At 39.4% G+C, this 16,956-nt stretch overlaps 1 protein-coding gene across 2 annotated transcripts in view; it reads right to left on the reverse strand.

Annotated features, from left to right (window-relative positions):
* GMPS (guanine monophosphate synthase) overlaps positions 1-16,956 on the reverse strand; it is a 70,260-nt gene that overhangs the window by 35,700 nt on the left and 17,604 nt on the right. For both annotated transcript variants that reach the window (XM_003894924.2, XM_009201485.4), the window contains exons 2-3: positions 7,913-8,094; positions 2,988-3,102 (exon numbers count right to left, since the gene is read on the reverse strand). In XM_003894924.2, coding sequence (XP_003894973.1) covers positions 2,988-3,102; positions 7,913-8,094 — 297 coding nt within the window. The remainder of the gene's footprint in view (positions 1-2,987; positions 3,103-7,912; positions 8,095-16,956) is intronic.

Consider the following 16,956-nt stretch of genomic DNA (forward strand, 5'->3'; position numbering starts at 1 on the left):
TTGGTCGCCACTGATAGAGAAGAATGTGAATGGAGACATACAAAGAAAGTTTCAAAAGCTCTACCGATATTCTGTTTTTTTATGCTGGGGGGTGTAAATCAGTAAGAGATATAAAAGGGAGCAGTATAGATATTTTTCTTCTAAAGCAAAGAATCACGAGGAAGCAATTAGAAAGACTCTGTCAGGAGAGTCCAGTTAATGGGAAAAGATGGTATATAAGACACTGAAATTGCTCAAATTTCAGAATGTCATGGGGGGCAAAGGTACACACTTAGGTCCTAAAATTACCCAACCTAGTCACTAAGTGGCAGCCCTTTACAAACAATACATTAGCTAGACAGCATCATCTATATCCTTATTTTATGGAAGGACAAATTCTGCCCAAATAACCAAGATCGGCATATCCCATTATCTTACTACAAAAGTTCAGATGATAATAAAGGCAAAAATTGGTACGCATTTAACATCAGCAGGCCTGGCTTTGGCTGTAAGATATCCTATCGAATGACAGAACAATTTGGCCTTATAATTATATCAGGAAACTGACATAATGGGGAAACACTAAGCCATTATCTCTTAAATTAAAGGAGCATTTTTCAGACATATTTCACTCTAAGTAGGCCCTAAAAATATATCTTGTGAGATTCTTCCTTAGGAGAAGTTACAATGCCTCTCAATATACTAACAACCATTTAATATAATTATAAGTTGTGCTATATGATTAACATTGAGTACTCTGACAAAGAAAATCAGTAAATTATATAAATATATGACACCCTGGGACCAAAAAAAAAGAAGCCAGCCAATATCCAACATTCAACTCAATCAGGGTACAGGCTCTTCTAAGACTACTAGATGGAAAAATCTTTTTGCCAAGTCAAATTCATAATCACTTTTCAAAGAACACTGAAAGGAAAAAAGAGGCTTTTACTATAAAATGCAAAATTGTACACCTACTTTGGAACACAGTTTTGGCAATTTCTTACAAAACTAAACATACTCTTAAAAAACGATTTAGTAATCATTCTCCTTAGAATTTACTGAAAAAGCCGAACATTTATGTCCACACAAAAACCTGTACATGGATGTTCACAGCAGCTTTATTCATAAGTACCGAAACTTGGAAGTCACCAAGACGTTAGTAGATGAGTAAGTAAACTGTCACTTACGGAATGAGTGAGTGAGTGAATGAACTGTGATACATCCATACAAAGGAATATTATTCAGTGCTAAAAAGAAATTAGCTACCCAGACTGAAAAGACATGGAAGAACTTTAAATGCACATTACTAAGTGAAAGAAGCCAATCTGAAAAGGCTACATACTGTATGATTCCAACTATATGACATTCTGAAAAAGGCAAAACTATAAAGATGATAAAAAAAATCTGAGTGGTTGCCAGGAGTTGGGGGATGAATAGGTAAAGGATTAGGCAGTCAAAATACTATGCATAATACTACAATGGTAGATACATGTCATTATACATTTGTCCAAAACAATAGAATGTACAAAAATCAAGAATGAACCCTAATGTAAACTAAAGACTTTGGGAATAATGATGTGTTGATGTAGGTTCATCAGTTATATCAAATGTAACACTGGTGTGGGATACTGATAATGGGAGAAGCTATGCATGTGTAGCCGTTGGAGGTATTTAAGATATTTCTGTACCTTCTTAATTTTGCTGTGAATGTAAAACCACTCTAAAAACAAAGTATTTGAAAAAAAAAAGAAAGAAAAGAAGACGAGTACCTTATTTCAAGATCTCAGTAAGTCCCTACTTATTCTTACTTTTTGTTTTTTTTTGAGGAGTTTCGCTCTTGTCATTCAGGCTGGAGTGCAATGGCACGATCTCCACACACCGCAACCTCCACCTCCCGGGTTTAAGCGATTCTCCTGACTCAGCCTCCCAAGGAGCTGGGATTACACGCATGTGCCACCACGCCCAGCTAATTTTGTATTTTTAGTAGAGACGGGGGTTTCCCCATGTTGGTCAGGCTGGTCTGGAACTCCTGACCAGGTGATCCGCCCATCTCAGCCTCCCAAAGTGCTAGGATTACAGGCGTGAGCCACCACGCCTGGCCTATTCTTACTTTCGATATAAAACCAAGGTACATATACTTATTAATTAATGTTACAGTGGAGACACCTGACAGATACCATCTTGATCAAATAATCCAAGTTAACATCACCCGTCATGCCACAAATCCACACCGTGTGCCGCTTGATAAGATGTTCTGAGAAGCACAGCACCAATTCTGTGATACTCCTGACAAAAGTTCATAACCTGAATCTAACAATGAGGAATCATCACAGAAACCAAAGTTGGGAAATGTTCTACAAAATAACTAACACATACTTTTTAAAAATACTTTATTGGTCATGAAAGAGAAGGAAACACTGAGGAACTGTTTCAGACTGAAAGAGTCTAAAGAAACAACAACTAAAAACAATACATAGTCCTGACTGATCTGTGGCCTATAAGGGATATTAATGAGACAAACTGAAATGTGAAGGAGTCTGTGGATTAGATTCTAACAATAAGTCAATGTTAACTTTTCTGATCTGGATAGTTGTACTGTGGTTAGGCAGTGAGAGTGTCCTAATATTTAGGAAATATAAGTAACAGGGCATCACGTGTGCAACTTTCAAACGGTTCAAAAATATCAACAACTGGAGTATTAGATAAAGGTATACAGGAGCTCTGTGTACTATTTCTGAAAATTTTATGTAAATTTGCATGTCCAAGGTTTTTTTAAATGGATAGTGTTTTGTTACATGAAATAGTATACTTACTACTCTGGAAATAGATTCTCTATCAGGCCAGTTCTGCCATACTAGTGTGGCAATTCACATATTTGTAATATTTGCGCAAGTTATCTCATCCAACTAATCCTAAATATCCTAAAGAGAGAAAATACTAATACAGTATGAGTCACAAACAGAATAAAATATAAGTAAGCTTTCAAAACAAATTTGCTGACATACCTGCATGCCATAGCAAATTCCAAGAACAGGCTTGCCAATAGTGAATATTGCTGGATCAAACCAGGGAGCATCTTCAGCATACACAGAATTAGGTCCTCCAGAGATGATAATAGCACTGTGATTTAAGGAACAATCAGTGAAGAATCTCTGTTAATTTTTACACAAGGTCTATGCCCTCTCTCCCTTGTGCCACTGAGGGAAACAACACAGATTCAGAAATTTTGTTGTTTTTGGTAGAATGTAGCAAATTCTAATTATATCACAGCGAATTACCATCCTACACAGTTTAATTATTTTTACTGTACTTTACTGCAATGTTTAGAAGTCTATCAAGCATTTACTTGTTAATAAGCACAAACTTCCAAATAGATAATACCAATGTTTCTATCTGTGATATTTAGCATGGATTTGTTTTACTTGTTTCCTTATCGGTGGAAGAAGTACATAAGAATTCTGGGCCGGGCGCGGTGGCTCAAGCCTGTAATCCCAGCACTTTGGGAGGCCGAGACGGGCGGATCACAAGGTCGGGAGATCGAGACCATCCTGTTTAACACGGTGAAACCCCGTCTCTACTAAAAATACAAAAAACTAGCCAGGCGTAGTGGCGGGCGCCTGTAGTCCCAGCTACTCGGGAGGCTCAGGCAGGAGAATGGCGAGAACCCGGGAGGCGGAGCTTGCAGTGAGCCGAGATCGCGCCACCGCACTCCAGCCTGGGTGACTGAGCAAGACTCCGTCTCAAAAAAAAAAAAAAAAGAATTCTGGAGATGGTGAAAACACGGGTCTTCTCAGAGCCTAGCAGGTCACAGAACAACTGAAGGTATTATGAAGGCCCTGGGTAGCTCAGAGCAAAATACTCTACAACAAAAGACGGCAGAATAGAAAGTATAAATTACCTAACTTTGCCTGTTTACAGCATCCACCATTCCCAGCAATTTTCCCTGAGCCCAGGAAAGGGAGCTAATAACAATTCTGCCCCACATGCCCTGCTCTCAGAAATCAGGCCAGTAGTATAATTTAGCTACCTTACAATTTGCAGAGCATGGGTTAACTTGGGAGTCAAACTACTACACTAAGGGAAAACTCCAAACTGAGGCCTATGTTCCTCTCCTGGCCATTAATACATCTACACTGGCCATCAGTATTCACTCAAAAAATTTAAACATTTTAATATCAGGAATTTCACAAAAATTCAGATTTCTGGATTTTCTTTAGGGAAAAAAGAATCTGGAAACACTGGGCCTTCACTCCTGTATAACTACAACCAACTGGAATCTTAAAGAGGCTTGCACCTTCAAGCTGCACATGCTCTCCAGTTTGCCACACATGCCCACTCACATAATAAAGGTATACTTAGTCCCTTTATTCAATTTAAGGTACTCTCTAACTCATTTTGAGTTTGCAGATAAATCTGTTTCATCTGTATTTCAAAGAAAAAGGCATTGTAAAATCTAATCAAAATTTACTTACAAATTTGGATTGCAACACACTTTTTAATTAGTCGTTCCCTGTCATATAAAAATATACAAAGTATATTGCTAGATTTATAATACATCCAGAAGAATAATATGACATAAGTCAAATTTATTTTTTTTAAAAATCTCAGTAAGGCTGGGCATGGAGGCTCACACCTGTAATCATAGCACTTTGGGAGACAGAGATGAGCAGACTGCTTGAGCCCAGGAGTTCAAGACCAGCCTGGGCAATATGGCAAAACCCCATGTCTACAAAAAATTTAAAAAAATAAAAAACAAAATCTCAGTGAGCTAGGTCATTTTTTAAAAAAACAGCAATTTCAATGAGCTCAAAAGCACCTTTTGAACTTTGTATGAGCAACCTGAGACATGGTAAACATTTGCCAGCATGTGTCCTGCAAAAGAGAGATGGATGACAACCTATTCAGATGATAAATATGAGATATTTAAGATAACAATTCTAAAGGGAAATGCAGTTACCCCTAAGGGTAGATCTATAACCTAACTCCTTAAAAATACAGAAGCTGGCCGGGCGCGGTGGCTCAAGCCTGTAATCCCAGCACTTTGGGAGGCCGAGGCGGGCGGATCACGAGGTCAGGAGATCGAGACCATCCTGGCTAACATGGTGAAACCCCGTCTCTACTAAAAATACAAAAAAACTAGCCGGGCGTGGTGGCGGGCGCCTGTAGTCCCAGCTACTCGGAGGCTGAGGCAGGAGAATGGCCTGAACCTGGGAGGCGGAGCTTGCAGTGAGCCGAGATCGCGCCACTGCACTCCAGCCTGGGTGACACAGCGCGAGACTCCGTCTCAAAAAAAAAAAAAAAAAAAAAATACAGAAGCTAAGGCCGGGTGCAGTGGCTCACACCTGTAATCCCAGCACTTTGGGAGGTTGAGGCGGGCGGATCACGAGGTCAGGAGATTGAGACCATCCTGGCTAACATGGTGAAACCCTGTCTCTACTAAAAATACAAAAAATTAGCCAGGCGTGGTGGTGTGTGCCTGTAGTCGCAGCTACTTGGGAGGCTGAGACAGGAGATTGGCGTGAACCCAGCAGGCAGAGCTTGCAGTGAGCTGAGATCGCACCACTGCACTCCATCCAGCCTGGCAACAGAGTGAGACTCCATCTCAAAAAAAAAAAAAAAAAAAAAAAACCAAAACAAACAGAAGCTGAAATTCTATAAAACATACTTAATAACCAAGACCTCTAGATTCTATTATATTATATTTAGTTTCACAAAGGATAACCACCATGGGACTGCCTAGTACTCCTTAATCTGCTAAATAACTCAAGGATATAAGATTCTTAGTGCTATTAAAAAAACAAAAAAGTCATGGACTTAGTTAAGGATAAAACTCAAGCAGTACTTAAACCAATTATGAACGTCTTATTTCAACAAATCTTTAAAAGCTAATCACTCTTTGAGCCTTCCATTTCTACCCTGCTATTTTGAAAATAACTTGCAATTACAAGGCCCAATAAGCCATAATTCATTCCAAATACCAATTTTATGTATCAGGCAGATCAAGTTTCTAAAAATAGATGGGCCACATGGGGTGGCTCACGCCTGTAATCCCAGCAGTTTGGGAGGCTTGAGGCGGGCAGATTACTTTAGGTCAGGAGTTCGAGACCAGCCTGGCCAACATGGCAAAACTCCATCTCACCTAAAAATAAAAAAATTAACCAGGTGTGGCAGCACCTGCCTGTAAGCCCAGCTACTCGGGAGGCTGAGGCAGTAGAATCTGCCAGGTTGAACCTGGGAGGCAGAGGCTGCAGTGAGCCGAGATCACACCACTGCATTCCAGCCTGAGCGACAGAGTGAGACTCCATCTCAAAAAAGTAATAATAATAACAAAAATAAGTAGGTTAAGATGTCTCTCATGTCACAAGATGTTCTAGAAAAGGGGTGGTCAAATAGTTATTTCTGCAGAAAGGATTACAGTAATAAAAGCCACAGTGATATAGTTCCTATTCTCCTGCTACATAAAGGAAATTTGAGGTACAAACTGAACCTAGACACTGTTTATGATCAAGTGACATGAAACCCATTAGATTTCTCTCGCCAAGTATTCAGCTATCCTATTCTAGTATCTATTTAGTCTGTTACTTTGCTGGGGATTTTTCATTTGTTTTGGGTGAGGGGAATGATGGAGCTCTGATCTGACAGAGAGCCATTCAGATTTATCACAAAGTTTTTTGATCCCTCTAAAAAACTAGTTCTTACTGGTAAATAGTCAGCTGAATTACATAAACTCAAGGGTCCCTTATTACTCTAAAATTCCATAGTTTAAAAGAGAGAGTCATTTTTTATCTGTATCCTAAGACTAGAGCAGAATTAAATTTAAACCCGCCTTTTCTAATTTCTAATTCACTCTACTTCAGAGCCAAAATATCACAGGATAATGCACACATGTCTGTGAAGTCTTTAAAAGTTCTTTTAACCACTTTCACACTAGAAAGATAATTCTTTTAAGAAAAATAAAATTTTAAATTTTGGGAGAAGCATAGTACATCTAATATTAAAGTTTAAAAGCCAATTAAGGACATAAACTACAGTTGCTTGCTTCCACATAACAGTCTTAATCTAAGAAAAAACAACAATTAAAAAAAAATTAAAAAGCATGACATTGGCCGGGCACAGTGGCTCACGCTGGTAATCCAGCACTTTGGGAAACTAAGCAGGCGGATCACCTGAAGTCAGGGGTTCGAGACTAGCCTGGACAAGATGGTGAAACCCATTCTGTACTAAAAATACAAAAATTAGCCAGGTGTGGTGGCATGCGCCTGTAGTTCCAGCTACTCCAGAGGCTGAGGCAGGAGCATCGCCTGAATCCAGCAGGTGGGGTTGCAGTGAGCCAAAATCGTGCCACTGTACTTCAGCCTGGGTAACAAAGTGAGACTCTGTCTCAAAAAAAAGAAAGCATGACATTAACCAAAAATAGCGGTTAAAGGAAGAAACGATATAAGCTGGCTGTTATTTTGACTAGTTCTAAGGGTACAAGCTGTCAAAATTAGCCCGTATATTAGATTTAAGAAATCTTCTCCATACTTTGGAAACTAGTCTATTGGGACAGGAAGCAAAAACACTTATTGTACACAGATTTCTTCTCTTTGGAGTATTCTAGCCAACTTCCTACTTTCCTTTGATAAAATGCTTTTGGGTAAATGAATGAATGACCACAACAGCTACATCTAACTCTGACCCACAAATCCTATAAAACATAAAATACTCAAAAGATAATAAGTTCTTTCAACTGTGCAATTAAAATTAATCCCTTTAAACTGAAAGCTTAAATTTTTCCTTTTTCTCCCCAAATCAGAGCCATGAGAAATCACTCATAAAACCATTCCATATCTTATTTTCGTAGAAAAATTCACTGCTCAAGCAAATTAATAATAAAATATTCCACAATCTAAGTTCAATCTCCTCATAAAAAGATTAGTGAAAAGCCTACCGGAATCCTTGTTCTTTTATAGCAAATGCTGGTGTTTCCAAGGGGAAAATTTCAGACTGCACGAACAGTTCCCTCACTCTTCGGTCTATGACTTTCCCGTACTGAGCACCAGCATCCAGAATGACAACAGCTCCTTCATAGTGGTGGTGGCCATCCTTAAGGTCTCCTCCAGCATTCTCCAGCTGCAAATATCAATACAAATACAAAGTCTTAATTATGAAAATTAAAGCTACAGTACTTAAAAAAAAAAATTAATGATCACTGTCAGCTCCAAAAAAAACACAGGAATGAAAACATAGGACTTTATGAGTTACCAATTCAAAATACCCCTTTTAAAGGGAAGATTTTAATATATATCCATGCATGGGCATATATTAAACACTTAAACTTAGTAAATGCTACCATTTATTGACTATGTAATATAGTGATCGTCTGTATATATATATACCTTATATACATGACCTAATGGTAGGATGAGCATACAATCCAGCTGCACCAAAATATAGTCCTGGTTTATGTTCCTTATATGGACATTATTATTAACAGTGCATCCTTTCAATCTCAAAGTGTCCCAGTTTGGACAATAAGTTATTTGGTCACCCTATCAATAGTCACAACATTTTTATGAGGGATATATACTGATGGGGAAACTAAAAGTTTGATGCCAGAGTATAAGCACGGCCTAATTCACTGTGTTAGGATTTTTTTGTATTATCTGAGGAAAATGATATATGCATCTAACTCATAACACTAAGATTTTTAAAAGGCCTTTTAGGCCAGGTGCAGTGGCTCACGCCTGTAATCCCAGCAATTTGGGAGGCCAAGGCAGGTGGATTACCTGAGGTGAGGAGTTCAAGACCAGCCTGGCCAACATGGTGAAACTGTCTCTACTAAAAATATGAAAAATTAGTTGGGCGTGGTGGTGGGCACTGTAATCCCAGCTACTGGGGAGGCTGAGGCAGGAGAATCGCTTGAACCCAGGAGGCAGAGGTTGCAGTGAGCTGAGATCACGCCACTGCACTCTAGCCTGGGCAACAAGCGAAATTCTGTATCAAAAATAAAAAAAAATAAAAAGACTTTTTAAATCTCATCGCTGTCAGGTATACATGGATACACTTTTCAGGAAGGTTAATTTGGCAAAATGTCAAGTTGCTAACTGAAATATACTGAAATACTTACCTGGAAGATGTTTCAAAATAATGCAAAAGTAGGTGGCTATGGATGAAACAAGATTGCTCAGGTACTAAAATCACTGAAGCTGGGTGATAGGTACATTAAGTTCATTGTACTAATCTGGTCTCTATCCTGGATTTTTTGTTTGTTTGCTTTTTTATTTTGTATATTTTAAATTTTACATAAACTCTTGGCCGGGCGCGGTGGCGCAAGCCTGTAATCCCAGCACTTTGGGAGGCCGAGACAGGTGGATCACGAGGTCAGATCGAGACCATCCTGGCTAACCCAGTGAAACCCCGTCTCTACTAAAAAATACAAAAAACTAGCCGGGCGAGGTGGCGGGCGCCTATAGTCCCAGCTACTTGGGAGGCTGAGGCAGGAAAATGGCATAAACCCAGGAGGCGGAGCTTGCAGTGAGCCGAGATCCAGCCACTGCACTCCAGCCTGGGCGACAGAGCAAGACTCCGTCTCAGAAAAAAAAAAAAAAAAAAATTCTTTAAAAGTTTCTGTGTACCCTGGAAATCCACTTATAGGAAGCATATACAGTATAATGCCACTTAAATATGGCTTGTATAAAAGTGTAAAAGTCTGTATGCATGCATAAAAAAGGAAGAGTATGGCTGGACATACACCAAAATATTAACAGAGAGATGAAGTAGTTCATCTAAGTAATGGAACTATACGTGATTTTCTATTTTTATTTCCTTACACTCTTCAATATGTCCTAAATGTTTACAATAAACATATTAAGGGAGGTTTTCTCCCTCTAGTTGTAAAATTTGCACATAAAAACCTTAAGTCAATCCTTTAGCCACTTGTGTAATCTTTTCCACCCTTCATCCCTTCTCCATTTATCTGCAAAAAATAAATGCAGGCCTCACCTACAACACCATTATTCCTTCTGCTGCAAAAAGGAACAAGCGTTCAGGCATGGTAGCTCACACCTGTAATCCCAGCATTTTGGGAAGCCGAGGCAAGCGGATCACCTGAGGTCAGGAGTTCAAGACCAGCCTGACCAACACGGAGAAACCCTGCCTCTACTTAAAATACAAAATTAGCCAGGCATTGTGGTGGGCGCCTATAATCCCAGCTACTCGGGAGGCTGAGGCAGGAGAATCACTTGAACCCAGGACATGGAAGTTGCCATGAGCCAAGATTGCACCATTGCACTTCAGCCTGGGCAACAAGAGTGAAACTCCGTCTCAAAAAAAAAAAAAAGGAACAAGCAAGTCAGTCATCTACATAGGAGGATTTGTGAGAGACCCAATCCGGTGCCAGAAGAAATTACTCAGGTCATAGAAATGAAGGTTTTGGTCACACGAATATGCAATAATGTAGAAAAGTAAGATCACAGAACAAACTAAAACTTTGTCCTTTCAGACCTTTACCCTTAGTGTTACTGTATACACACACACACACACACACAAACACACACACATCTTCGTGGATTTTCTCTATAATTCCTTAATCTTAACTTTTTTTTTTTTAATTATACTTTAAGTTCTAGGGTGCATGTGCACAACGTGCAGGTTTGTTACATATGTATACTTTTGCCATGTTGCTGTGGTGCACCCACCAACTCGTCAGCACCCATCAACTCGTCATTTACATCAAGTATAACTCCCAATGCCATCCCTCCCCTCTCCCACTTCCCCATAATAGGCCCCGGTGTGTGATGTTCCCCTTCCCAAGTCCAAGTGATCTCATTGTTCAATTCCCACCTATGAGTGAGAACATGCGGTGTTTGGTTTTCTGTTCTTGCAATAGTTTGCTCAGAATGATGGTTTCCAGCTGCATCCATGTCCTGACAAAGGACACGAACTCATCCTTTTTTATGGCTGCATAGTATTCCATGGTGTATATGTACCACATTTTCTTAATCCAGTCTGTCACTGATAGACACTTGGGTTGATTACAAGTCTTTGCTATTGTGAATAGTGCCGCAATAAACATACGTGTGCATGTGTTTTTATAGCAGCATGATTTATAATCCTTTGGGTATATATACCCAGTAATGGGATGGCTGGGTCATATGGTATTTCTAGTTCTAGACCCTTGAGGAATCGCCATACTGTTTTCCACAATGGTTGAACCAGTTTACAACCCCACCAACAGCGTAAAAGTGTTCCTATTTATCCACATCGTCTCCAGCACCTGTTGTTTCCTGACTTTTTAATGATTACTATTCTAACTGGTGTGAAATGGTATCTCATTGTGGTTTTGATTTGCATTTCTCTGATGGCCAGTGATGAAGAGCATTTTTTCATGTGCCTGTTGGCTGTAGGCATGTCTTCTTTTGAGAAATGTCTATTCATATCCTTTGCCCACTTTTTGATGGGGTTGTTTTTGTCTCGTAAATTTGTTTAAGTTCTTTGTAGGTTCTGGATATTAGCCCTTTGTCAGATGAGTAGATTGCAAAAATTTTCTCCCATTCTGTAGGTTGCCTGTTCACTCTGATGGTAGTTTCTTTTGCTGTGCAGAAGCTCTTTAGTTTAATTACATCCCATTTGTCAGTTTTGGCTTTTGTTGCCATTGCTTTTGGTGTTTTAGACATGAAGTCCTTGCCCATGCCTATGTCCTGAATGGTATTACCTAGGTTTTCTTCTAGGGTTTTTATGGTATTTGGTCTAACATTTAAGTCTCTAATCCATCTTGAATTAATTTTCATATAAGGAGTAAGGAAAGGATCCAGTTTCAGCTTTCTACTTATGGCTAGCCAATTTTCCCAGCACCATTTATTAGATAGGGAATCCTTTCCCCATTTCTTGTTTTTGTCAGGTTTGTCAAAGATCAGATGGTTGTAGATGTGTGGTATTATTTCTGAGGGCTCTGTTCTGTTTCATTGGTCTATATCTCTGTTTTGGTACCAGTACCATGCTGTTTTGGTTACTGTAGCCTTGTAGTATAGTTTGAAGTCAGGTAGCGTGATGCCTCCAGCTTTGTTCTTTTGACTCAGGATTGTCTTGGAGATGCAGGCTCTTTTTTGGTTCCATATGAACTTTAAAGCAGTTTTTTCCAATTCTGTGAAGAAAGTAATTGGTAGCTTAATGGGAACGGCATTGAATCTATAGATTACCTTGGACAGTATGGCCATTTTCACGATATTGATTCTTCCTATCCATGAGTATGGAATGTTCTTCCATTTGTGTCCTTTTATTTCACTGAGCAGTGGTTTGTAGTTCTCCTTGAAGAGGTCCTTTACATCCCTTGTAAGTTGGATTCCTAGGTATTTTATTCTCTTTGAAGCAATTGTGAATGGAAGTTCATTCATGATTTGGCTCTCTGTTTGTCTGTTACTGGTGTATAAGAATGCTTGTGATTTTTGCACATTGATTTTGTATCCTGAGACTTTGCTGAAGTTGCTTATCAGGTTAAGGAGATTTTGGGCTGAGATGATGGGGTTTTCTAAATATATAATCATGTCATCTGCAAACAGGGACAATTTGACTTCTTCTTTTCCTAACTGAATACCCTTGATTTCTTTCTCTTGCCTGATTGCCCTAGCCAGAACTTCCAACACTATGTTGAATAGGAGTGGTGAGAGAGGGTATCCCTGTCTTGTGCCAGTTTTCAAAAGGAATGCTTCCAGTTTTTGCCCATTCAGTATGATATTGGCTGTGGATTTGTCATAAATAGCTCGAGCAAACACATTCAAAAGCTAGCAGAAGGCAAGAAATAACTAAGATCAGAGCAGAACTGAAGGAGATAGAGACACAAAAAAACCTCCAAAAAATCAATGAATCCAGGAGTTGGTTTTTTGAAAAGATCAACAAAATTGATAGACCGCTAGCAAGACTAATAAAGAAGAAAAGAGAGAAGAATCAAATTGACGCAATAAAAAATGATAAAGGGGATATCACCACTGACCCCACAGAAATACAAACTACCATCAGAGAATACTATAAACACCTCTACGCAAATAAACTAGAAAACCTAGAAGAAATGGATAATTTCCTGGACACTTACACCCTCCCAAGACTAAACCAGGAAGAAGTTGCATCCCTGAATAGACCAATAGCAGGCTCTGAAATTGAGGCAATAATTAATAGCCTACCAACCAAAAAAAGTCCAGGACCAGACGGATTCACAGCCGAATTCTACTGGAGGTACAAGGAGGAGCTGGTACTATTCCTTCTGAAATTATTCCAATCAATAGAAAAAGAGGGAATCCTCCCTAACTCATTTTATGAGGCCAACATCATCCTGATACCAAAGCCTGGCAGAGACACAACAAAAAAAGAGAATTTTAGACCAATATCCCTGATGAACATCGATGGAAAAATCCTCAATAAAATACTGGCAAACTGAATCCAGCAGCACATCAAAAAGCTTATCCACCATGATCAAGTGTGCTTCATCCCTGGGATGCAAGGCTCGTTCAACATACGCAAATCAATAAACGTAATCCAGCATATAAACAGAACCAAAGACAAAAACTACATGATTATCTCAATAGATGCAGAAAAGGCCTTTGACAAAATTCAACAGTCCTTCATGCTAAAAACTCTCAATAAATTCAGTATTGATGGAACGTATCTCAAAATAATCTTAACTTTTTAAAAAATATTTTTAAGCACTACATTATTGCATAAATTTCTCAGACTCAGTCCCATTACTATCTTTACCATTTTTACCAAATCTAAGTATGCTTTTTTACATTACAGGCGGAGTTCTTGACTTGCATAATCCTAATATGCACAAATTTCAATTACTATGGTTTATACCAAGGTTTAATTACCAGTCCCCAACAACATAGCTCAAATTTCAGTTATCATACATTACTGTAAGTAATTACATAAAGGACAAACTTCATTGCCAGCTCTTCAGTCCACAAACCACCATATAAATAACAGATGAACATCAGGATCAGTGACCAATCACCTCCCTTCTTTCATTCTATTGGTGATTGGTCACTGGACAACAAACAGCCAAGAGTGCAGTGTGTTGCCTGTCTTACAGTGATAAACCTCAAAGGACTTTTTACAAATACAGATAATCTGGTCGGGCACGGTGGCTCACGCCTGTAATCTCAGCACTTGGGGGAGGCCGATGTGGGCGGATCACGAGGTCAGGAGATCAAGACCAACCTGGCTAGCACAGTGAAACCCTGTTTCTACTAAAAATACAAAAAATTAGCCAGGCGTGGTGGCGGGCACCTGTAGTCCCAGCTACTCCGGAGGCTGAGGCAGGAGAACGGTATGAATCTGGGAGGCAGAGGTTGCAGTGAGCCAAGATCGCACCACTGCACTCCAGCCTGGGCAACAGAGCGAGACTCCGTCTCAAAAAAAAAACAAAAAACAAAAAAAATACAGATAATCCAAATGGGGCTGGCCAACAAAGATGAAAGTGCAGCAAAGAAATGAAAAGTGATAATACTGGAGTGAAATTTGAATATATGGAGTTATAGAAGAAAATGCTGACTATGGCAAGGCTGACAAGGTTTCAGGGCCTCTAGATATACAGCCAGGGAACTTATCAACATCAGTGAGGAAACTGGTTGTGATGGAAAGAATGGCAACATCCCAGAGGAAATGACTCCAGGAAAATAGTTCACATTAAAGAAACTCTAGGACATTTCATGACATTAAAAGTGCAAAGGATAAAATGTTGGAAGCAACCACGGCACAGAAAAGACACAGAGAAGTACTCTTTAAACTACTATTGAAACTACTACTGGCAAGCTTTTTACAAAGAAATAAAGTACTTTAATTCTCAATGTTCTTAGTATTTTAAGTTACACTGTAGTAAACAGTAGTTTTATTTTTTTGTTCCCCTATACTTTTGTAATTGACAAAAGATTTTAGTGTTTTAACAAAAATTTTTAAAGATCACAAAGCAATTGTAATTTTCCCACTGACTATTAAAATTGCTTTGCACGGTTTCAGCTTGCATTATTATTTTTAGTCGTTTTACTTATCCTGCATAGCAAGGACTGCCTGTATTTAAGTAAACTAATCTTTACTCAAAAAAGGTATTTTAAAAGAATATTCCTGTTTTCTTAGCAATAAATGTTCAATTCTGTGCCACAAGAAGTTACTGAAGAAACTGAATTCTTGCCCTATTTCCTTCTACCTTGGGTATGACCTTGCCTATGCAGCAACTGTCACAGCTTTGACGATTCAGGAGAAAGCAAAAACGCTCCCGCTAGTAAAGGCAAAGTTCCTCTCCCTCAAAACCTGGAATTTATTTACTCCCACTTCACACACAGTTGAAAAGTTTGATAATTGGACTTCAAGAGATTAGAAAAACCACCCTAATGAGAAAAAAGAAACTTAGTCACATCAGTGCAGAGACAAATAAAATTCAGCATCACAAGACAGGAAAATCTACCACATCTATTTACATAAAGTTATTAAAAAGACAAATGCCTAAAGACTTAAGGTGACTACCCCTCAACTGCCCTGAGTCCATCACAATAAAGTAGGCAATATTCATAAAGATATATTTTAAGATATCAAGAAAAAAATATTAAGGAAAAAACTAAACCATATACAGCAAACTCTTTAAGAATGGGGCAAGAAGATCTAGCAGATTCTGGAAAAGTAGAGATGGAAATGTTTTGGATTTTCCTGGATCCCACATAACTACTGAACAACTAGATAGCAATGACCTTTACAAGAACCCCAAAATACAAGTTGGTGGTGACAGACTATTACAGTCACAAACCCTAGTGCTATAGCACCTACATGGGAAGCAATCCAGCTTTATTAAAGGACCTGAAAACAGGAGAATTCTCAACACCCAAGAGGTATGACCCAGAAGGCACAGCAGCCAATTAGAGAACTGCAGCGCACTAGGAGGAGGTTTGTCCACACCAATAATACACAAGTAACAGGGAACCCAAGGTAAGGCATAAAGGGGCCAGAGGAGTTCAACCCCCATGAACCCTTGACACTAACCAGTCAGAGATCCTTTCCAGGAGAGGGCCTGCTATGAAGAGTCACTGCTGGGAGATGAATCAAAATCAACAGGACAGGAAAAAGGGGAAGGAACAGACTAACATGGGGCACAGGGACAGAGCCAGGAATCCTTAGAAAACAACTGCCATAATTTTTTAACAGAAGAGGGAGTTATATAAAGTTAGAAACATTATCTTGACTAGTTTCCTTCTAAAAGTTGAGGAAAACTAAATTCACATAAAAAGGAAACAAAGTATAGAAGTTAAATCCCATACAAAGTTACTAAAAGTAAGAAGAAGGGAGGCCAGGTCCCTGTGACTAAAGCCTGTAATACCAGCACTCTGGGAGGCGGAGGTGGAGGTGGCCAGATCGCTTGAGCCCCATGAGTTCAAGACCAGCCTGGGTAACAGAGAAATCCTGTCTCTACAAAAATTACAAAAATTAGGCCAGGTGCCATGGCTCACACTGTAATCCCAGCACTTTGGGAGGCTAAGGCAGGTGAGGTCAGGAGTTCAAGACCAGCCTGGCCAACATGGTAAAACCCCATTTCTACTAAAAATACAAAATTATCTGGGTGTAGTGGCGCATGCCTGTGATCCCAGCTACTTGGGAGGCTGAGGCAGGAGAAGCGCTCGAACCTTGGAGGCAAAGGTTGCAGTGAGCTGAGATCACGCCATTGTACTCTCGCCTTAACAAGAGTGAAACTCTGTCTTAAAAAAAAAAAAAATTAGCTGGGAGTAGTGGCACGTGCCTGTGGTCCTAGCTACTCGGGAGGCAGAGGTGAGAGGAGCCCAGGAGGTTGAGGCCACAGTGAGTCATAATCATGCCACTGCACTCCAGCCTGGGTGACAGAGCGAGACCCTGTCTCAAAAAAAATAAAAATAAAAAATAGAAGGAATAAAGAACAGAATGATGTCTCTATGACAGTAAGCCAGAAAGACATCCTCAGATCAAAACTAGAATATACCATTT

The sequence above is a fragment of the Papio anubis genome, chromosome 2 (genome assembly GCF_008728515.1).
Source record: "Papio anubis isolate 15944 chromosome 2, Panubis1.0, whole genome shotgun sequence".
NCBI lineage: Eukaryota > Metazoa > Chordata > Mammalia > Primates > Cercopithecidae > Papio > Papio anubis.